The 23,256-nt window shown below is 45.2% G+C and overlaps 4 protein-coding genes across 5 annotated transcripts in view; 2 read left to right on the top strand and 2 right to left on the bottom strand.

The window, feature by feature from the left end:
* LOC145335552 (uncharacterized) overlaps window positions 1–6,061 on the top strand; it is a 29,909-nt gene extending 23,848 nt beyond the window's left edge. The window contains 2 exon segments of the mRNA XM_080181353.1: window positions 5,006–5,703; window positions 5,790–6,061. Coding sequence (XP_080037479.1) covers window positions 5,006–5,703; window positions 5,790–5,962 — 871 coding nt within the window. The 3' untranslated portion in view covers window positions 5,963–6,061.
* A 4,404-nt stretch (window positions 6,062–10,465) lies between these two features.
* Window positions 10,466–11,902, bottom strand: LOC145363688 (uncharacterized). The gene has a single exon (XM_080218909.1). It carries the CDS (start codon window positions 11,586–11,588, stop codon window positions 10,662–10,664), a length of 927 nt encoding a protein of 308 aa, XP_080075035.1. The 5' UTR covers window positions 11,589–11,902; the 3' UTR covers window positions 10,466–10,661.
* Window positions 11,903–16,229: 4,327 nt separating this feature from the next.
* The window catches only part of LOC145363571 (uncharacterized), a 53,203-nt gene continuing 46,176 nt past the window's right edge, over window positions 16,230–23,256 (top strand). Inside the window, 1 exon segment of the mRNA XM_080218755.1 lies at window positions 16,230–17,312. Within this exon segment, the coding sequence (XP_080074881.1) occupies window positions 16,619–17,312 (694 nt within the window). The 5' untranslated portion in view covers window positions 16,230–16,618.
* LOC145363664 (uncharacterized) overlaps window positions 21,076–23,256 on the bottom strand; it is a 106,206-nt gene continuing 104,025 nt past the window's right edge. For both annotated transcript variants that reach the window (XM_080218872.1, XM_080218873.1), the window contains exon 3: window positions 21,076–22,341. In XM_080218872.1, the coding sequence (XP_080074998.1) occupies window positions 21,244–22,341 (1,098 nt within the window). In that variant the 3' untranslated portion in view covers window positions 21,076–21,243. The remainder of the gene's footprint in view (window positions 22,342–23,256) is intronic.

The following is a 23,256-nucleotide window of genomic DNA, read 5'->3' as shown; positions in this document are numbered from 1 at the left end:
ATCTTCACTCCACGGAAAGAGATGAGAAACACTACTCTCAGTCTGCAGTCAAAAGACCTTGTGACAAAAGAAAACTAAAACCGTTCTCCTGTTAAAGAAATGTCCAAAGACAGCATTGACCTTTTAATCAGGCTGAACACAACAGTTTGAAAAGGGTCATAAAACTCCAGGTTACTGGATTAGCCCAGACTGAAAATAATCAAGCTGCCCATTATATTCAAAGAACAGAATCCTGACAGTACAGAAGGAGGCCATTTGGCCCATCAAGCCTGCACTGACAACAATCCCAGCCTACCTCAGTAACCCCATATATTTACCCTGCTAATCCCCAGAAATGAGGGTCAATGTAACATAACCAATCAACCCAAACCACAGAACTTTGGACTGTGGGAAGAAACCAGAACACCTGGAGGAAACCCATGCAGACACAGGGAGGATGTGCAAACTGCACACAGACAGTGACCCAAGCCAGGAATCAAACCTGAATCCCTGATAATGAGAGGAAGCAGTGCGAACCACTGTGTCACCGCGCCGTCATATTATTCCTTGCATTAGCTGAGTTGTAAATCAGTGAAAGCCAGCACATTACTTGGTCTCTGAAACACTCCTACATCCATGAACTTTTTTAAAGAAATCCACATTTGAAAGCCCAGCCAGTATATGAAATATCAGCACCATAACAGGGGGAGATAAGAAAGACAGACACTATATTTGATCTTTTCAACAGCCCATCTGAGAGTTAAGAATGTGTGACATGATTTTGCGATACCGGAGTGTGTGCAGATGTGATCTGTTACATGTAAAAAATAGCAAGCCTAAATGCATGGTGAGATGAAGTGAAGAGTGGGTCCCAAACACACACAGCTACTTGAGACACAGCAGGAGATGAAATGGTTAATGTGGCCAGGGGATTGAAACAACATTGTGACATCATCAAGGCATTGACACACACTCCAGAGAGAAACTGAGTTCAAAACAATCAGGATTCAATTAAACACAGTGCACATGGACACAATGTGAGGAAAATTAAAGTAAAATGGATAAAATTATAGATTGGGACAATTAAGAGCTTGAAAGAAATAACACTGAGTAAGAACTGTCCACAAGTTGGATAGGGGTAAAGAGAGAACTGGAGAATCTTTTACATCTACAACTCATGGCGTTCCTTCAGGACAAGATAAGATTGAGTAAATGTTACCCCACGCTGGGCCAGAACAGAACTGGGAAATAATGGAGTGAAATTGAATGAGGGGTCAGAGAGAGAGAGAGCTCTCCTCCCCCTCCAGGTGTGGACTGTAAAAATCCACGTCCCTTCCTTAAAGATTACTAGGCTTACCTATAACCTCTATCTTACTAACTTCCATGTACTTACCTAAAAGTCTCTTAAAAGACCCTATCGAGTCTGCCTCCACCACCACTGCCGGCAGCTGATTGCACGCATCCACCACCCTCTGAGTGAAAAATGTACCCCTGACACCTCATCTGTACCTACTCCCCAGCACCCTAAACCTGTGTCCTCTTGTGGCAACCATTTCAGCCCTGGGAACAAGCTTCTGAGAATCTACTCGATCAATACCTCTCAACATTTCATATATCTCTATCAGGTCACCCCTCATCCTTCATCTCTCCATGAAGAAAAGACCGAGCTTTCTCAACCTATCCTCATAAGGCATGCCACCTAATGCAGGCAACATTCTTGTAAATCTCCTTTGCACCCTTTCTATGGCTTCCACATCCTCCCTGTAATGGGGTGACCAGAATTGAGCACAGTACTCCAAGTGGGGTCTGACCAGGGTCCTATGAAGCTGCAACATTATCTCTCGACTCTGAAATTCAATTCCTCAATTGATGAAGGCCTGTACACCATACGCCTTCTTAACCACAACTTCAACCTGCACAGTTGCTTTGAGCGTCCTATGAACTCGGACCCCAAGATTCCTCTGATTTTCCACACTGCCAAGAGTCCTACCATTAATATTAAATTCTGCCATCCTATTTGACCTGCCAAAATTAACACTTTACACTTATGGCCATCCTATTTGACCTGCCAAAATGAACCACTTCACAGAGGGACTCACCTTCTGTTAAAGAGCCTGCAAAACCCTCTCACCCACTTTCCCTAAAGTGCATCAATCTCATCAGGAAAACTCCAGAACAATCAAATATTTTTATTGATAGAAGTTTATTAATGAAACAGAACATGGTTAAAACAAACAGAAAATGACTTGAGGATCAAAGACAACCAGACTAAAAGGATGTTCACAATGTTCTGGACATAAATGGTTTCTCTTTAATTCATCTGTAGTCTGTTCCCTGCCCTCTTTGTGGAAAACTTCCGCTCAGCCCACAAGCATGACCCTCACCTTCCGCTTGCCATTAGAATGCACCATCTTGCTCTCATGCTCATATTTTTGTCATCGGCCTTGTCCGTGTAAAAGGAGTTGACAAAGCGCATTAGTGTCAGTCCAGTATAGAAATTCAGAACAGACAATTCTAGTTTTTATGGAACATTCTTTCCTCTCACATTTCCCAACAGCTGTAAATCTCCATCCCACACTGTTTTGACAAAGGGTCACCTGGACTCGAAACATCAGCTCTTTTCTCTCCTTACAGATGCTGCCAGGCCTGCTGAGATTTTCCAGCATCTTCTCTTTTGGTTCCCATCCCACACACACCCTCCATTCTCACTCTGCTGTATCTAATATTCGCCGTCCCAATTCTCCTGAAGGTGCTAATTGAGGCTAATTGACAGATCCATGCTCACTGCTGAAAATCTCCATGCAGGCTGCCAGACAGATATATGTCTAAATGACTGAACTAAAAATGTATGGAATATACAGACTGGATTCACTTCCTTACCCTTCAGTTGTTGCAAGTCCCCAATTTCCCCCAGAATGAGAAGAGAAATGGAAAGGGGGAAACATTGATTTCCTCCCAGATGTTGCCCAGAGGAGGAAGTTTCAGCCTGAAGCTCATTGGTCAACTTCCGCACTGTGACATCACAATAAAGCCCTGCCTGAATCAACCAATCCGCAATGTTGTTTTTTTGCTCCAATGGGACACTGAGCGTTAGGAACGTCCACGCTAGAATCAGCCAATAGGAATCAGTCTGCTCTGGCATGACGTTTTGGGTTCCAGTGCGCAGGCCCGGGCGCACGGACCCGGGAGCCCCACCCCCGTCCATTGTTCCCCTCGCCCTGCCTCTCCTCGAGCCAAGGTTTCCAGACAAGCGGCTGGCGGCTCCGGCCAGAGCGAGAAGCAGCTTGGTGTCTCCCCCTCCCCTCCCCCCCGGACCGGGACAGCGCATGTCCAAGGGAGAGGAAGGTGCGCATGTGCGGGGGCGTGCCCACCCTCGACCTGCTGAGCGATTAACCAATGGAAAGAGTCAGAGGTCCGGAAGAACGCTGGTCCTCCAGCCAATCAGAGCGCGGATTTTGTGCAACTGAAGATTGATCTTCAGACAGGCTCGAACTTCCTCCTGTCCAACATCTGTGAGTAAAACACTTTCTTTCTCCCCCTTTCCATTTTTTTTCTCATTCTGGGAGAAACTGGGGACTTGCAGCAACTGAAGGGAAAGGAAGTGAATCCAGGAGGGTGCAGATTCTGGAAAGGTTGGCCCAGGTCTCTCTTTCTCTTAAAGACATTGGCATCCTTTGCTCCCTCAGTTTGACACATTGATTTGTCTGGCTAAAAGGTCCTTTCCTAATGTTCACAATGAAAGGGCTGGTTTCCCCAGGAGATGGCTGACATTTCAGGGGACAGTAAATTAATATAGGACAGAGATATGATAAAGTATATTTATAATTATATCTAGCTGTGTAATATAGTACTGTTGCTATGTTATATATTTCCAGTCACTTGTTCAAACAGAGAGTTGTTAGTCTTGAATTTATCCCACAGGGATCAGTGGAGGCTGAGGGCTACTTAATATATTCCAGGGTCAGATGCACTGATTTTTGTTTGATAAAAGGGTCCAACGTTATAGGGAAAGGGTCAGAAAATGCAGATGAAGTTAAGGTGAGGAGGAATTTCCTCACTCAAGGATGTGGTGAAGTTTTGGAATTCTGCACCCCAGAGGACTATGGAGTCTCAGCCATCAAGAATTTTCAAGCTGGAGATTGATAAGTTTTGAGATATTGAAGACATTGAACGCCCTGGGGAATAGTGTGGGAAATAGTGCTGAAGTAGATCAGCCAATTCTTAATAAATGGTTGAGGTAGTTCGATAGCTGAATGGCCAACTGCAGCTCCTATTTCTTATGATTTCTGTGTCCAGGAAGGATGCACTGAGCATAGATCTGTCAATCAGCATCTTCAGGAGAATTGGGAGGGTGAATATTAGATACAGCAGAGTAAGAATGGAGGGAGAGTGTGTGGGATGGAGATTTACAGATTTTGCACAATGAGAGGAAAGAACATTCTGTAGGAACTAGAGTTGTCTATTCTGAATTTTTATCCTGTACTGACAATGATTTATGTAAATTTCTTTTACAGGATATTGAAAAAGGAATCACAGGCTGCAATGTCAAATGTCATGTCTAGATCTGACAGAGTCATATTCCTTGGGACGTGATTATCATTGGCCTTTAAATCTAGAAGTATTGTCTGGTCTTTTGATTTGAAAAGTTTCAAACGTCAGTGGAAAAGTGCCAACACTGCACATTCAAGTGAGAGTGTTCCAGTGCACTGACTGAAAAGCTTTAACCAGTTGCACAGCCTGAATAAATATCACACGATTCACAGCAGGGAGAGATTGTACACGTGTTCTGTGTGTGTGGATGAGGCTTCCACTATTTGCCTACCCAAGAGAGAGGCAAGGATACCTGCAACATGGAGAAACCATGGAAATGTGCAGACTGTGGGAAGAAATATAAAGTTCCATCTCGGCTGAAAATTCATCGACGCAGTCACACTGGGGAGAGGCCATTCATCTGCTCTCAGTGTGGGGAGGGATTCACTTGGTTATCCACCCTGCAAAGACACCAGCGAGTTCACACTGGAGAGAGGCCATTCACCTGCTCTCAATGTGGGAAGGGATTCACTCAATCAACTGGTCTGCGGGCACACCAGCGAGTTCACACTGGGGAAAAGCCATTCTCCTGCACCCTGTGTGGGAAGGGTTTCATTCAGTCATCCCACCTACTGAATCACAAAGCTACTCACACTAATGAGAGACCCTTTAAATGCTCTGACTGTGGGAGCTGCTTCAAAACCTCTGGTGAACTGGTGTTCCATCAGCGCATTCACACTGAGGAGAGACCGTTCAGCTGCTCTCTCTGCACAAAGAGGTTTAGAAGGTCATCCCACCTGCAGACACACCAGCGAGTTCACACCGGCGAGAGACCATTTACCTGCACCATATGTGGGAAGGGATTCACACAGTTATCCAGCCTATGGGCACACCAGCAAGTTCACACTGGGGAGAGGCCATTTACCTGCTCTGTGTGTGGGAAGGGATTCACTCTGTCATCGAACCTGCTGAGGCACAAAATCATTCACACCCAGGAGAGACCCTTTAAATGCCCTGACTGTGGGAGCGGATTCAAACGTGCTTCGGATCTGAGGGACCACGAGCGAATTCACACTGGGGAGAGACCATTCGGCTGCTCTGTGTGTGGGAAGGGATTCACTCAGTTATCCCACCTATTGAATCATAAAGTCACTCATAGCAATGAGAGACCCTTTGAATGTTCTGACTGTGAGAGTAGCTTCAAAAGCTCTCAGGATCTGATGTCCCACCAACGCATTCACACTGAGGAGAGACCATTCAGCTGCTCTCACTGCACAAAGAGGTTTAAATGGTCATCCGCACTGCAGAGACACCAGAGAGTTCACACTGGGGAGAGGTCCTTCACCTGCTCTGTGTGTGGAAAGCGATTCACTCAGTTATCCAGCCTGCTGAAACACGAGCAAGTTCACAAGTGATGACAGGGTTTGGATTCTGCTGTTACTGCTGCTGTTAATTACAGTAAGAAGTCTCACAACACCAGGTTAAAGTCCAACCAGTTTATCTGATAGTAATCCCACAAGCTTTTGGAAATGGTGTCCCTTCGTCAGGTATGTGGGAGGTTCTGATCAGAGAAGGGCATATAAAGACACACACAGTCCACAGGTTTCTTTCTGCTGGACTGGCCACTCTCTCAACTTTGCTTCCAGTGGGCTGATGCTCTTTGAGTCTGGGAGAGCTCATTTCCACTGAAATGATCCACAAAAGCTGGTGAAAGACAATTACTTTATCCTGGATAGAAAATAGTGCTTTTCACCACTGCAGGTAAATCTAAAATAAATACAGAAAGAACTGGAAAAACACAGCAAGTCTGGCAGCATCTGTGGAGAGAGAAATAAAGTTAATGTTTCACGTCCAATTTAACGCTACTTCAGAACTAGAGAGGGAGAAATGTGCTGGTTTTGATGCTGGTGAGGAAGAGGAGAGGGTCAGATAGAACAAAAAGGGAAGTCAGGGATTGGTTAGAAGGTGGGTGAGATTAAATGTCAAAAATATCCTGAAACAAAAGGCAAGGGAGAGGTAATGGTTGCAGTAAAGAAACAAAGCAATTTTGTCACTAGATTACTTTAATTGGATCTTCAATGACTTGCTCCACTTTCTCATTATCAGGAATAGAATTGTTTCATACTATCCCTTTATCTGATTCTGTACAATCCCTTATTTACACAGTTTCAAATGTTGAGGCTAATCAGAGCTTGAAGGTCTCTCTCGCCAGTACATTTATCCTCACTGCACATTCTTCACATATACAGCAATCAAACTTTTACACTTTACTGCAAATAAAAATCAGTCTTTCAGTATGCCTCACATCCTTTATTAAGTACCTGGATGAGTACTTGGCAAGTCATAACATTCAAGGCTATGGGCCAAGTTCTGGCAAGTGGGACTAGGTGGGCAGGTCAGGACGTGTCATGCATTGGTGCAGACTCAATGGGCCGAAGGGCCTCTTTGCACTGTAGTAATCTGTGATTCTGTGAACTAACTCATTATTGATCTTTCAACTATAATTCAATTGAGGCTCACCACTTATTCAGTCATCTAATACTGACTGGTAGCTAATTATCACAGTAATCTTTAATTAATACATTTGGTTATACTGGGGAAATTCCTAGTAGGTTATAGATATTTCAAGTAACCAGGGATTTAAATTACAAACAAAATTCTAAAAAGTGAAATGACCTAAGATTAGGTTTACAACAGGGGGACAGTCTATCAGACACGGATAAACACATTAAGATATTTAACTAAGTATGAGATTTGGTCAAGTACTTCTGACTTAAACATACACTTTGGATCTTTAAAAATGTATTTTAGCTGTATGTTAGAGAAATCTGTACACTTTAGCCAAAGCAGGTTGCCTCAAAGCCTAATGGGACAAGAGGCATATTGAAATAAACCACAATCTTTAGGACAATGAAACTACAGAATGTGTAAGTTCTTATCAATAACAGTTACTAGCAGTAAGGTCTTCTTGGCCCCTTCTTCAATGGAGTAGTTCATATTGTGCAGATAGAGCAGGCCTTCTCAGAGTCCCTTACGATTTGAGTTATTCATATTATCCAGATAAGGTTGGCCTTTTCAAACACAACAACATACTTCTGTCTGGCCTGGCCATTGACATGCGCCAGAGTTGATGGGAACCTTAACATGGACCTTTGTGGCCAAAGTCAGCAGTTGCTGAGCAACAGAGGGGGCAGCACAGTGGTTAGCACTGCTGCCGCACAGGGCCAGGGATCTGGGTTCAATTCTGGCCTCAGGTCATTGTCTGTGTGGGGTTTGCACATTCTCCTCATGTCTGCATGGGTTTCCACCAGGTGCTCCGGTTTCCCCCCAGTCCAAAGACTTGCAGGTTAGGTGGGTCGGCCAAGCTAAATTGCCCCTTAGTATCGAGGGGACAAGCTAGGTAAATGCATGGGGTTACGGGAATAAGGGCCTGGGTGGGATTGTGGTCAGGTCAGACTTGATGGGCCGAATGGCCTCCTTCTGCACTGTTGGGATTCTATGATTCTAACAAAGGGAGGAAGGATCTGGATTTTACAGATCAGTGAAACCCCATGAGGTCAAAGGGTAAATGCAATTGGCTGAAGTATATAACAGGTATTAATTGTGATTGATTTGTATTGAAACTGACTGGTTCATAATTAATAAAAGGCAGGAAATGTAAACTTGGGAAAGGTATAATTGACCTGTCTGCTGTATGTAACCGCAGAGTGGTGTTGGAATGCTCAGTGTCTTCTCTTGTAGTAAGCCATTGGACTGCCCAATGCTCGTTCTCCCATCAATCGTTGGTTAATATAGATACGTTTTTAACTGGAACACTGGCCTTTATGAGTCTCTGTATTGGCTGAAGTTTTTGACAATACCTCGCCTCCAGAGAATCCTGCAATAGTTAATACAAGAAACACTAGTTCAAAAATACACTTTGTGAAAGACAATAGTTTCTTTCTTAACTAATCTTGATCAGGTTGAACAAAGAGCCTCATTCTTGAGCCAGACTTTGATAGAATATAACATCCTCTAGCTTATCAAAATGATTGAAGAATTCCATAGCTTGGACAAGTTCTGCTTGCTCAGCAATGTCTAGCTTTATTGCATAACAATCTCCTCATATGTTAGGGTTTAACATGGCTTCCTTGACCTTGTTATATTTAACTATTAATACAGATGAAAGTGATCATTTTCATTTGTGAGTTTCCCACATCACAACAGTGACCACACTTCAAAAGAACTTGGCTGTGAAACACTTTCCAGGATCTTGTGGTCATGAAAGGGACTGTCAGAATGTAATTTCCTTTTTCAAAGTAGACCCCAAACTTGGATGTATCCCACTCAGTCCGCTCACGGAGATTATCAATAAAGACTGAATCTTAATTTTGAGTAACAACCATGCCTTTCGCTCCACTTCCAAATCTCCTGTGAAAATCTAAACACGATATATTGTTAAATTGATTGTTTTAAAATAGAATATGGGTTGTTGTGATTTGGAATTCACTGTCTGAAAATGGTGCATGAAGAAAATTAAACTGGATCTTTCAAAACGGAACTGGACAGATTTGAAATGAAATATGGGATTAATGGAAGAGCTTCTTCAAAGGAATATCATGGGTACAATCGGTGGAATGGCCTCCTTCTCTGCTCTGAGACTCATCTGCATTTGAAGAAAGTGGCAAATACCTGGAACCCACTTCCTATGAGGGGGAGAGCAGAGATGATGGAATGTTTCCAAAAGAAAATTGCTTGAGCAATTGAGAGAAATAAACCAACAGGGATAGAACAGGGAAATGGTTTGATTCACAGGGAGCCAGCGTAAACTTCCTGGACCAAAAAGCCCCATTCCCAATCCTAATTCCTGACTTAAAGAGTGTGTCACTTGAAGGGTATCCATAAAGCAAATGAAGACAGCAACAAAGGCTGATGGTGAACAGAGCTAACTCTGTATCAAGCTGAGGACTGTGGGAGCAGCAGGGTGAAGGGGTTCTGCAGTGAAGAATGGACACAGGAGCTGATTGAATGATACATGTGACAATAATAAATTAAATCAAGTTCACAAGACGTCGCCATACTCTTTTGGCAGAAATTTGAGGGAGCTGAAGGATATCAATGTCTTTGAAAGAGAAAGAAAAAGATACCTGGGCCCAGTCCTGCCCCTAATTCCAATGTTCATTTGTAATCTTGACATGGAGATGTCGGTATTGGACTGGGATAAACACAGTAAGAAGTCTCATGACACCAGGTTAAAGTCCAACAGGTTTATTTAGTAGCAAAATCCACTAGCTTTTGGAGCGCTGCCCATTCATCAGTTGAGTGGGAGTTCTGTTCACAAACAGGGCTCATAAAGACACAAACTCAATTTACAGAATAATGATTGGAATGCGAATCTTTATAAGTAATGAAGTCTTAAAAGTACAGACAATGTGAATGGAGACAGCGTTAAGGACAGGTTAAAGAGATGTGTATTGTCTCCAGACAGGCCAGTTAGTGAGATTTTGCAAGCTCAGGCAAGTCGTTATTGGGGGGGTTACAGAAAGTGTGACATGAACCCAAGATCCCGGTTGAGGCTGTCCTCGTGTGCGGAACTTGGCTATCAGTCTCTGCTCAGCGACTCTGTGCTGTTGTGTGTCGTGAAGGCTGCCTTGGAGAATGCTTATCCGAAGATCAGAGGCCGGATGCCCGTGACCGGTCAATGCCCTTGTTGGAGACAAGAACAAATTTGAGTATGTCTGAAGCTCAATCTGCATTGTCATAAAACCCGCACTCTGATTGGCTGGAGGTCTATGCGACTTCCGGTCCTCCAGAGCTGCCGATTGGCCGGAGCCATCAAGATTCGTCTCAGCGACTTGGAGGGGGCCTGGGACTTGGGCCCAATGATGTCACTGCGTAGGACAGTAATCCTGATTGGCTGAATCAGGCACGCTGCCATTGTTGACGTCACAATGTTTCAGTGGGGTCATTTCCGCCCTTTATTATGATTGGGTCCAGATTGACCAATGGAAAGAGTCGGAGTACCGGAAGTAGAATTACCCTGCAACCAATTACAGCGCAGAGTTTGTGCCTATGGCTGCACTAAGCTTTCCCTATTGTCTGAATGCGGAGCTCCTGAAGGTGCTCATTCCTGCCCAGCAAAGTTGCTGCTCGCTCTCTGAAGCAACCTGTCATCACTCGTGAACTTGCTGGTGTCTCAGCAGCCGGGATGAAACTCTGAAACCCTTCCCACACAGAGAACATGTGAATGGCTTCTCCCCAGTGTGAATTCGCTGGTGTACCCGCAGGTCAGATGACCGAGCGAATCCCTTCCCACACTGAGAGCAGGTGAATGGTTTCTCCCCAGTGTGAACTCGCTGGTGTTTCTGCAGGTCGGTTGACAGAGTGAATCCCTTCCCACACTGAGAGCAGGTGAATGGTCTCTCCCCTGTGTGAACTCGCTGGTGTCTCTGCAGGACAGATGACTGAGCGAATTCTTGCCCACACTGAGAGCAGGTGAACGGTCTCTCCCCAGTGTGAAGTCGTTCGTGTCTCTGCAGGTTTGATGACTGAGTGAATCCCTCCCCACACTGAGAACAGGTGAATGGTCTCTCCCCAGTGTGAACTCGCTGATGTCTCTGCAGGTGACATGACCGAGTGAATCCCTTCCCACACTGAGAGCAGGTGAATGGTCTCTCTCCAGTGTGAACTCGCTGGTGTGTCTGCAGGTGGGAGAGTTGAGTGAATCCCTTCCCACATTGAGAGCAAGTGAATGGCCTCTCCCCAGTGCAAACTCGCTGGTGTATCTGCAGGTCAGATAACTGAGTGAGTCCCTTCCCACATTGAGAGCAGGTGAACGGCCTCTCCCCAGTGTGAACTCGCTGGTGTCTCTGCAGGTCAGATAACTGAGTGAATCCCTTCCCACACTGACAGCAGGTGAATGGTCTCTCTCCAGTGTGAACTCGCTGGTGCATCCGTAAGCTGGATAACTGAATGAATCCCTTCCCACACTGAGGGCAGGTGAATGGCCTCTCCCCAGTGTGGCTGCGCTGATGAGTTTCCAGCTTAGATGGGACTCCATATCCCTTCCCACAGTCCACACATTTCCATGGTTTCTCCATGGTGCAGGTGTCCTTGCCTCTACTTCGTCCACACACACAAGATTACAGTCTCTACCCACTGTGAATGGTGTGATATTTATTCAGACTGTGTAACTTGGTTAAAGCTCTTTAGTCAGTGCATTGGAACACACTCACTCAAGTGTGGCAGTGTGTTGATGCTTTTTCACTCACACTGACATTTCAAATCTTTTCAAATTGACCGACTGGACAATCATTTCTCCGTCTGGATTCAAAGTCCGAAGATATTGACGTCCCAAGGAATATGACTGTGTCACATCCAGACGTGATGTTTGAGATTTCGGCCTGTGATTCCTCTTTCAGTATCCTGTAAAATGAGTTTCCAAAAGTTATCAGTGTCAGTACAGGATAGAAATTCAGAACTGATAATTTCTATGGAACATTCTTTCCTCTCTCATTCACCAAAAGCTGTAAATCTCCATCCCTCACACTCTTTCCTCACTCTCAGTAGGTCTGGCAGCATCTGTATGGACCAAAGAACTGGTGTTTCAGAGCTTTGACAAAGGGTCATCTAGACAAGAAACATCAGCTCTTTTCTCTCCTTACAGATGCTGCCAGACCTGTTGAGATTTTGCAGCATTTTGTTTCTTGGTTTCAGATTCCAGCATCCGCAGTAATTTGCTTCTATAAGGCTGCAGATACCTCCTCCCACGTAACATGCGCATGTCCAAGACATCGCCATTTGTTTCCCTTATTTCTTTAGCACCCATGGTGCTCTCCACAGTAAACACAGAGGAGAAGTATTCATTAAAAATCTCACCCATCTCCTGTGGCTCCACACACAGATGGCCATACTGATTTTTAAGAGAATCTATTCTCTCTCTAGCCACCTTTTTACTCTTAATATAGCTATAGAACCTCTTGGAATTTTCTTTAATCTTACCTGCCAGACCCATATCATACCCTCTTTTTGTCCTCCTGATTTCCCTCTTCAGTATTTTCTTACACTTTTTATAGTCAGAGTGATTCACTTGTCCCCGATTGCCTAAACCCAATGTATGCTTCCTTCTTTTACCTGACCAGAGCCTCAATGTCCCTTGAGTGCCAGAGATCCCTAAATTTCCCATTCTTTCCCTTCACCTTAACAGGAATATACTGCCCCTGGACTCTTGATATCACACTTTTAAAACCTCCCATTTGCCAGTCATTCCTTTCCCTTCAAACAAACTCACCTGATCGACATCTGCTAGATCCTGCCTAATGCCCACAAAAGAGGCCCTGCTCCAGTTTAGGGCCTTGAGCTGTGGACCTGTCCTATCTTTTTCCAGAACTATTTTGAAACTATTGGTGCTCCCAGACAGAGGAGAGAGAGGGAGTTCCACTGTCTGGACTGTGGAAGGAAACCGGAACACCCGGAGGAAACCCACACAGACACGGGGAGAATGTAGAAACTCTGCACAGGCAGCGACCCAAGGCTGGAATTGAACCCGGGTCCCAGGCACTGTTAGGCAGCTGTGCTAACCACTGTGCCACCGGGCCACATGTCAGTGCCATCGCCCGACTCCACCCCAGTCTCAGCTCATCTGGAACTCTCACCCATTCCATTGTGATGTCACATTCATTCACTCGTTCAATTGTGATGTCATACATCCCCCGTTCTGTTGTGACGTCACACCCATTCCATTCTGACGTCAGGGCTTTACTCTCCATTCACAATCCCTGCCGGCCTCCCACATTCAGCCTCAATGGCGGCAGTCAGCCCGGGCCCAACACTACAAGCTGAGGCTCCATTTGGTACAAACGGGGAGAACCGGAAAGTTCTTTTCCGGGGTTTGGGTTTGAACAACATGTTTACGAAGCCTCTCCACCCACCCGCAACGTTTATCTTTCCCCGCACGCCGACCTCTACCTCGCATCGATCTCGCTTCCAAGTTAAAACCGTCCGTCTTCCGTTATTACCCACACTGCGCATGCTTCAGGTTCCCCCCCCCCCCCCCGTTCACTCCGATTGGTTGGAGGACCAACCGCTCCAGCTCGGTCCTCCAGCCCCGCCCACTCTTCCTATTGGTCCGGAGCTGCCGTCAATCAGTCCCCGGGCATTGTGATGTGGAGCATGCGCAGTGTCATTGCTGTCCTTGGCGCTTGTTTGTCCCGGAGAAGCGGAGTCAGCGTTAGGCGGTGGCTGGGAGGGTCTGGAAACACTTTGTGGATCCGCAAACCCTTCAGAATCATTGTCAGCTCCCTGGTTTGCAGCTGCGGGGCTTCTCCCTCCCTCCCTCCCGGGAACAGACCCAGGTTAACGGCCCCATCCTGGCTCAGCCTCTGGAGGCTGATGTGAAGATGTGGGTATGCCGGCGTTGGACTTGCGCAAACACAGTAAAAAGTCTGACAACACCAGGTTTTAGTCCAACCTATTTATTTGATAATATACTCACAAGCTTTCGAGGTTAGTCCCTTCGTCAGGTGAATGGAGAGTTCTGGTCTCAGACAGAGCATATAAAGCACAGACAGTTTAGAGATTACTGATTAGAATGCGAATCCTTACACCTAACCTGCTGTTCAAGACCTGAAGTGGCTGATAATGTGAGTGGAAGGAGCACTGATCACAGGTTAAAGAGATGTGTATTGTCTCCAGACAGTACAGTAAGTGAGGTTTTGCAAACCCAGGCAAGTCACGGGGCTTACAGATAGTGCGACATGAACCCAAGATCCCTGTTGAGACCGTCCTCATGTGTGCGGAACTTGGCTATCAGTCTCTGTTCAGCGACTCTGCGCTGTCGTGTGTCGTGAAGGCCGCCTTGGAGAATGCTTACCTGAAGGTCAGAGGCTGAATGCCCGTGACCACTGAAGTGTGATGTGAAATCAGAGGATAGGGGAGGGGACAGTAAATAAGAGGTTACACTTTGGCCTCAAATCAATGAGGATTCTGATCTCTGGGAAGGAAGGAAACCCTGGGAGGATTCACAAACACCCGCTGGAGGCCCCAACACCCCCAATAAGACCCATTGGTTTTATTATCAGTCTGCAGACAGGAGCTGGAGAACTGAACCCATGATGTGGATATGCCGGCATTGGTTTGTGGCAAACACAGTAAAAAGTCTGACAACACCAGGTTTAAGTCCAATCGATTTATTTGATAGTAAACTCACAAGTGAGTTAAACCTGGTGTTGTCGAACTGAACCCAGACAGAGGAGGGGGAGGGAGGAAATTGGGAGTGGAGGAAAGAAATGAAGATATAGGGTTTGGATTTCAGCCCGGGGGGGTGGTGGTGGGGTGGGTGGGGGGAGGTGGAGACTGTGTGGGACAGGAACTTTAAGATATGGGGGAACAAGAGAGGAAAATATGTTCCAGAGAAACAGGAATTGTCTGTTTACAATTACTATCCTGGACTGACAGTGATGACGTTTCTAAACTGTTTTACAGGATATTGGAAATGGAGGATTTACAGACTGCAACGAGTCATTCAATTCATTAGGGTGTGAATATCATCGGCCTTTGAATGTGGAAGGAGAAATGTTTCTCTGTTCTGTCTGTGGGAAAAGCACCAAGACACACACACATCCAATTGAGTGTTCCACTGAACTGACAATGAAAAGTTACACAGCCTGGAAAAACATCACACCATTCACAACGAGGAGATACTGTACATGTTCTGTATGTGGACGAAGCTTCAACTGATCGTCCAACCTGGAGAGACACAAGGACACCGACAATGTGGGGAAACCATGGAAATGTGAGGAATGTGGTAAAGGATTCAAGTATCCATCCCTGTTAGGAAATCATCGACGCATTCACACTGGGGAGAAACCATTCACCTGCTTTGTGTGTGGGAAGGGATTTACTCAGTTGTCCTGTTTTCAGTCACACCAACAAACTCACACTGAGGAGAGGCCATTCAGCTGCACTTCCTGTGGAAAGAGGTTCAGGTCTTCATCCAACCTCACTGCACACCAGCGAGTTCACACCGGGGAGAGACCATTCAGCTGCTCCGAGTGTGGGAAGGGATTCACTCGATCCTCCCATCTGCTGGAACACCAGCAAACCCACAGCGAGGAGAGGCCATTCAGCTGCACCAATTGTGGAAAGAGGTTCAGGTCTTCACCCAATCTCATTGCCCATCAGAGAGTTCATTCCGGGAAGAAACCGTTCACCTGCTCTGTGTGTGGGAAGGAATACACTCACCCATCCAACCTGCTGATACACCAGCGAACTCACACAGGGGAGAGGCCATTCACCTGCTGTGTGTGTGGGAAGGGATTCACAAAGTCCTTTAACCTAGTGATACACCAACACACTCACACTGGCGAGAGGCCATTCACCTGCTCTGTGTGTGGGAAAGGATTCACTCAGCCATCCAACCTGCTGACACACCAGCGAATTCATAAGTAACTGCATTGTTGGATTCTGTTATTTTTGCTGTTGTTAATTACAGTTTAATACTGATACCTGATCATATTTGGCTTGCTCCTGCTGATATTAACAAACTCTATAACTGGCTGCCTCTTAAATATCTTGGCTATGTCACAGGTTTTCAGAGCTGTAAAGTCCCTTTTTGAAAGCACCATCTGTGATGTTTTCCCTTGATTCAAGAACAGCATTTCCTGGAAGTTCACCTCCAATACTTCAACATCCTGACTTGAAAATATTTTTGAGCAGCCTTCACGGTCACTGGCTCAAAATTCTCGAATTTCATCCCAAATAGCACTGTTGGTGCACCTACACCCCAGGGACTGCAGCAGTTCAAGAAAGTAGCTCACCACCTCCATTCTTTCAAACCTGAATATCATCAGCCTTTGAATGTGAAAAGAAAAATATTTGTCTGTTCTGTCTGTGGGAAAAGATTTTAAACATCAGTGTGACTGGAAAAGCATCGAGACGTATACACACACACACACACACACACCTAAGTGACAGTGTTCCAGTGAAGTGACTGTGAAAGAGCTTTAACCAGTTACAAAGCCTGAAGAAAAAACATACCATTCACAGTGGGGAGAAACCGTACACAGGTTCTGTGTGTGGACAAGTCTTCAACTGATTGTCCAACCTGGAGAGACACAAGGACACCGGCACCATGGAGAAACCATGGAAATGTGGGGATTGTGGGAAAGGATACAGTTACCCTTCCGAACTGGAAATGCATCGACGCGCTCACACTGGGGAGAGGCCGTTCACCTGCTCCACCTGTGGGAAGGGATTCACTCAGTCATCCAGCCTGCTGACACACCAGTACGTTCACACTGATCAGACACCTTTCAAATGTTCTGACTGTGAGAAAACATTTAAAAGCAAAAAGTATCTGCTGAGGCACCAACACATTCACAGTGAGGAGAAGCCATTCACTTGCCCCTTGTGTGGGAAGGGATTCACTGCTACATCCAACCTGCAGAAACACCAGCGAGTTCACACTGACAAGAGACCCTTTAAATGTCCAGACTGTGGGAAGTGCTTTAAAACCTCTGGTGAAGTGACGTGTCATCAACGTGTTCACACTGACGAGAGACCATTCAGATGCTCTCACTGTGGGACTGGCTTCAGGCGATCATCTGAACTCACTGTACACCAGCGAATTCACACTGGAGAGAGACCATACACCTGCTCTGTGTGTGGGAAGAACTTCATTCAGTCATACCATCTGCTGAAACACCAGCAAATTCATTCCGATATAAAACCTTTTAAATGTTTTGACTGTGAGCAGAGCTTTAAAAGCAGCAATGGTCTCATGATGCACCAACGAGTTCACACTGGGGAGAGACCATTCACTTGCTGTGTGTGTGGGAAGGGATTCACTCAGTCATACAATCTGCTGAAACATCAGCAAATTCACTATAATATAAAACATTATGAATGTTTTGATTACGAGCAAAACATTAAAAACAGCAACAATCTAATGATACCCCAGCAAGTTCACACCAGGGAGAGACCGGTCACCTGTTCCGAATGTGGGAATGGATTCACTGACTTACAGCAAATGCTGAGACACCAGCAACTTCACGAGTGTCTGCAGGAGTTGGATTCAGCTGTTTTTGCTGCTGTTAATCCCATTGAGGACGGAACGTGTGGGTTAATCTGAGGTGTGTAAGAAATGTGCCCCAGCCACTCTCTTCCATGGTTCAGTAGCTCTGGATGCAGAACAGAAGCTTCTTTACAACTGTGTTTAGAGTCAGGAAGAACAACGGTGAATGTTAGAAACTGTAAGATTTTATTTCTGGGAGTCAGAGATTCCCTAAAAAGGCGGTCAGTGTCATTGGTGATTTTAAATCATTTTATTCAGAAACAGCAGTTTAGATATGATACATCAGTTAAATAGGCAGAAAAGACAGATGACCCAAAACAAGTGAGAATGGTTTTCTGGATCGGGAGATGCTGAGCTCCGTATCTGGAAGTGACAGTCTCCTTGGAATGGTTTACTGATCCCAAATCGGGGGGAAGCTGAACTGTGTTTGGAGGTGACAGTCTCCTCAGAATGGTTTACTGGTTTCGGATCAGACACTTGGACGGTTGAAGTTGATCTCTGCAGCTGGAGGTGACGGTCTCCAGTTCTCATTCCTCTGGATCCAGTTATTTGGTGTCAGTCTGAATCCAGCACGGATCACTTTGAAAAACTCTTTCCTGTCCAGAGTGATTTTCCCCCTCGAGCCTGTTTAACCTTCACTCAGAGAGTTAGTTAACATCCGGGTCATCAGATCCAACCTTATCCAGTTTAGAAATGTCTTGTTTCAGGATTTGTGACAGAGACATGTCCTGGGTAGAGAGAACAGACCTGTCCTGTGTTTGTCACCCGGTAAACTGTGTGGAAGCTTTCTTCATAAGATGTGGAGATGCTGGAGTTGGACTTGGGTGGACACAATAAGAAGTCTCGCACCTGATGAAGGAGCATCACTCCGAAAGCTTGTGATTCCAAATAAACCTGTTGGACTTTGACCTGGTGTTGTGAGACTTCTTACTGTCCTTCATAAGAGAGCAAGCTTTTTCTGTTAATATTCAATAAATTTCTTGAAATTTTATGAAGATTCGATGGGGATTTCTATCAAAACATGCTGTCAAATCAGAAATTGGTGTAAAACTGTTCCTGACTGTAAGTGACGCTTCCAGTCTGAAAATGTCTTTGATCTGAAGTTTCCAAGTGTTTATGTGACATTCCTGAGTTTTCTGATGTAAGGCAGTGACAACAACTGGTATTTACTGTTAACAGATTAAAATATATGCTGCACAGGAGCTGAAAGGTAAGGAGAGGGAAGATGGAGAAATTGTAATTCACCAAAGGTGTACACATGGTGTTTGTCAAGATTTCCTTTTTAACTAACAATAAATTCAATGTACTGTTTGGGAGCAGGTCCAGCATTAGGATTAGGGTGAGGTATTAATTAGGGTGAGGTGTCAGTTAGGGTTAGGATCCAGGGTGGAGGTTGGGATCTTGGTTTTGGTGCTGAGAATGCGGACAGAAATTGGGATCTTGCTGTGTTTATGTGTGGAGTTCAATCACTGCAGTGTCTGAGAAATCAACTTCAGTTTTATCTGATGTGACTTTAAGTTTAACAGAGGGATTGAAGTTTTTAAAAATTCTTCCATTTCTACCTCAGCGCGGATCGAAACTCCCCACATATGAACATAGGAACAGAGTAGGCCATTCAGCCCCTTAAGCCTGTTCTGCCCCATTAAGTGAAATCATGGCTCTTCAGTGGCCTAACTCAATATACCTGCCTTTGGCCCATATCCCTGAATACCTTTGCTTAACAAAAAAATGTATCTATCTCAAGATTTAAAGGTGGCAACTAATTTAGCATCAACTGCCTTTTGTAGAAGAGATTTCTGAGTAGAAGTGTTTCCTAATATCCTTCCTGAAAGGTCTAGCCCTAATTTTTAGACTGCCTCTTGGATCGAGACTCTCTAACCAGTGGAAATAGTTTATCTTCATCCACCCTGTCTTTTCCTGTCAGTATCTTGAATACTTTGATCAGATCAGCCCTTACCCTTCTAAATTCTAAAGAAAACAGGTCTAATTTGTGTAATCTCTCCTCAGAGGCTTGGCATGGTGGCACAATGGTTAGTACTTCTGCCTCATAGTGCCAGGCGTCAGGTTCAATTCCCAGTTTGGGTCACTGTCTGTGTGGAATTTGCCCATGTCTTCCCGAGTCTACATTGGTTTTCTCCAGTGCTCTGGTTTCCTCCAACAGTCCAAAGATGTGTGGGTTAGGTGGATTGGCCACACTAAATTACCCCCTAGTGTTGGGGGAACTAACTAGGATAAATGCATTGGGTTATGGGGATAGGGCCTGGGTGGAATTGTAGTCGGTGCAGACTCAATGGGTCGACTAGCCTCTTTCTGCACTGTAGGATTCTATGATATGTGGTACCCAGATCTGCTCACAGTGCTGCAAGTGGGGTCTAATCCAGTGTTTTGTGAAGCTGCAGCATAACTTCTATGTCCTTATACTCCGGTCCTCTCAATGTAAAGGCCAGCTTTCCGTTAACCTTGATTATTTTCTCAACCTGAACCCCCAAGTCTCTTTGGACATCCATTGCATTGTACTTCATACCATCTAGAAAGTACTCTGATCTATCCACTACCAGGGAGAGTGAGTTGATGCTTTCAGACATTCTGTAGGATTCCCTCCCACAGTCTGATTGGATGTGTCTGTCTGGGGGCATTTTTTCCTGGTACTGTCTGTGTTTGGGTGTTGGTGTATTTTCAGGAGCAGCTGGAACTTCCTTGGCTGTTGTCTTCTCAGATATTCCATCTGTTTTTAGTTAATGTGTCTGGAATCTTTGAGCTTTTCCAGGCTATCTCCAATTATCCTTCCTGTCTCTGGTATATGGGCCCAGGTAGCTTGGTGTAGTTATACACATTGTTTAATTGTCTGTCTGCCTCCAACAAGTATTGTTGTCTGTCCATAATGATGGTGTTGTATCCTTGTCTTCTGGTTTTATGATCGTCTCGACACTGGACCTCAGCTCCCTGATGGTCTCTTTTTCTCTCAGGGTAACATTCTGTTTGTCTCGTTGTGTTTCTGTGCTGTGTTCAGGGAGTTTGGAAAGAAAGGCTGGAGATGGGGGAGTAGATGGTAAGGATGGTGGGGTTTGTTTTTTGAGAAGGGAGTGTTGATGGCAGATTTGAAAGACAGAGTCAGAACGTGAAGAGAGAAATATGTTGACAATGTCTGAAGCCTCAGGGGTGTTGGATATCAGTAGTTTAGTGGGAGATTGAATGGGAATAGAGCCAATGAACCAGGAGGTGGGGCTCATGGACAAGATGTGTCCTGAGAGGACACGAGGGGAGAAGGGAGAGAAAGTAAAGAAATGTGGGTTCAGGACTCGGGAAAGGATGAAACTTACAGACAGTTTGGCCCGGATGAGAGAGGGAAGGGAGGGAAACAGCAGAGGCAGCTGATCAGATTGTCTCCATCTTCGTGACAAAGAAACTCCATGAGCTCCTCACACTTGTTGTTGGAGGTGAGGATGGAGGAAATACAGGAGAGAGAGAGCCCAAAATGTGTGTTTGAGATATAAAAGAAAAGTCAACACAGTGTGTGAGTTTGACGCAAAGCTGATTTATTTGACTTTTAATGAGAATATTAGCCCCTAAAGTGGCTGAGGTTTATTACCAGTGTAAACAGACCCGAATGAAGATGGTTCAGTCCTGAATGTGAGTAACAGCAACATCCAATCACTGTCGTTACTTGTGAACTCACTAGAGTCTCAGCAGGTGGGATGAAGTCGTACATCCCTTCCCACACTCAGAGCAGGTGAATGGTCTGTCCACAGCGTGAATTCATTGGTGTACAGAGAGTTGAGAAGATTGCACAAACCCAGTCCCACAGTGAGAGCACCTGTATCAGTGTGAACACGTCGATGTCGCGTCAGTTCCCCAGAACGTTTGTAGCACTTCTCACAGTCTGGGCATTTAAAAGGCCTCTCGTCAGTGTGAACTCGCTGGTGTGCAGTTAGTTGAGTTGATCGTCTGAACCCAGTCCCACAGTGAGAGCATCTGAAAGGTCTATCTTCAGTGTGAACACGTTGATGGGATATCAGTTTCTCAGAGGTTTTGAAGCATTTCTCACAGTTTGGACATTTAAAAGGTTTATTTTCTGTGTGGGCTCGCTGGTGTGTCAGCAGGCTAGATGAGGCAGTGAATCCCTTCCCACATTCAGAGCAGATAAATGGCTTCTCCCCAGTGTGAACTCGCTGGTGTTTCAGCAGGTCAGATGACTGAATGAATCCTTTCCCACACTCGGAGCAGGTGAATGGCCTCTCCCAAGAGTGAACTCGCTGGTGAACAGTGAGGTCAGACGATCGTCTGAACCCAGTCCCACAGTGAAAGCACTTGAACGGTCTCTCGTCTGTGTGAACACGTTGATGGCGCATCAGTTCCCCAGAACTTTTATAGCACTTCCCACAGTCTGGACACCTGAAAGGTCTCTCGTCAGTGTGAACTCGCTGGTGACTCCGCAACTGGGCTGAAGTAGTTAATCCCTTCCCACACTCGGAGCAGATGAATGGTCTCTCGCTGGAGTGAACTCGCTGGTGTGTGAACAAAGAGGATGACTGAGTGAATCCCTTCCCACATGTGGGGCAGATGAATGGCCTCTCCCCAGTGTGACTGCGCCAGTGCATTTCCAGCTTGGATGGGGAAATGAATCCCTTCCCACAGTCCCCACATTTCCACAGTTTCTTCTCAGTGTGACTGCAATTGTGTCTCAACAGGTCAGATGATTGGCTGAAGCCTTGTCCACACACACAACACGTGTACGGTTTCTCTCCACTGTGAAATGTACTTTTTCCTTCCATGTTCAAAATCTGATGATATCAAAGTTAAGATAAATTGAGCCACTCCATCAGCTTCCCAACTGCAAACTCTCCCCTTCTAATACCCTGTGAAATTGATTTAAAATAGGTTAAAAAAAAAGGGAGTGAGAGAGAGCCCACAAAAACACAAAGACAGGTTGTGAAATTGATCTGAATGAATCTGGTAATTTCTGGGGCCGGCACTAAGAAACATTGACCATGAAAACTGCTGGATTGTCACAAAAACCCAACTGGTCTCTATGGGAGGAAAGAGAAAGAGGTGAAGGAGAGGGATTTTTTATATCTACAAGACATACTAAGCGAGAAGTCAGCAAAGTAAATTTGACCCCGAGCTTCATCAAGTGTGATATTGATACATAAACAGGGAAGTTATTCTGAATATTTATAAAACCTCTGGAATAATATTAAGGTCCTTGAGAAAATGCAGAGGAGATTTACCAGAATGGTTCCAGTAAAGGTGGTTGAGGGGAGTTTTGATTCAGGTACACAAGATTCTGACAGGTTTCGATCAGATGGATAAAGAAAGCTGATCGTACAAGGACTAGGAGGACACAGATTTAATGTTTTGGGTAAAAACTTGATTGAACTATTTAAGATCCTGAGGGGACTTGACAGGGTGGATGTGGAAAGGGCATTTATTTCTGTGGGAGAATTTTAAACTAGGCACCACAAAGTAAGGGGTCACCTGTTTAAATTAGAGATGAAGATTTTTTTTCTCAAAGGATTGTGAGACTTTGGAACATTCTTCCTGCAAAGGTGGTTGAGGCAGAGTCCTTGAATATCTCACAGCAGAGCTAGATAGATTCTTGATAAACAAGGAAGTGGAAGGTTATCGGGAGTAGGCGGGAACGTGAAGTTGAGATTAAAATTAGATCACCACAATCCTACTGAATGGGAGAGCGGGGC

This window comes from Carcharhinus amblyrhynchos, unplaced genomic scaffold (assembly GCF_965287045.1).
Source record: "Carcharhinus amblyrhynchos unplaced genomic scaffold, sCarAmb.v2.hapA scaffold_39, whole genome shotgun sequence".
Taxonomy (NCBI): Eukaryota; Metazoa; Chordata; class Chondrichthyes; order Carcharhiniformes; family Carcharhinidae; genus Carcharhinus; species Carcharhinus amblyrhynchos.
This window is presented reverse-complemented; position numbering and strand designations above follow the sequence as displayed.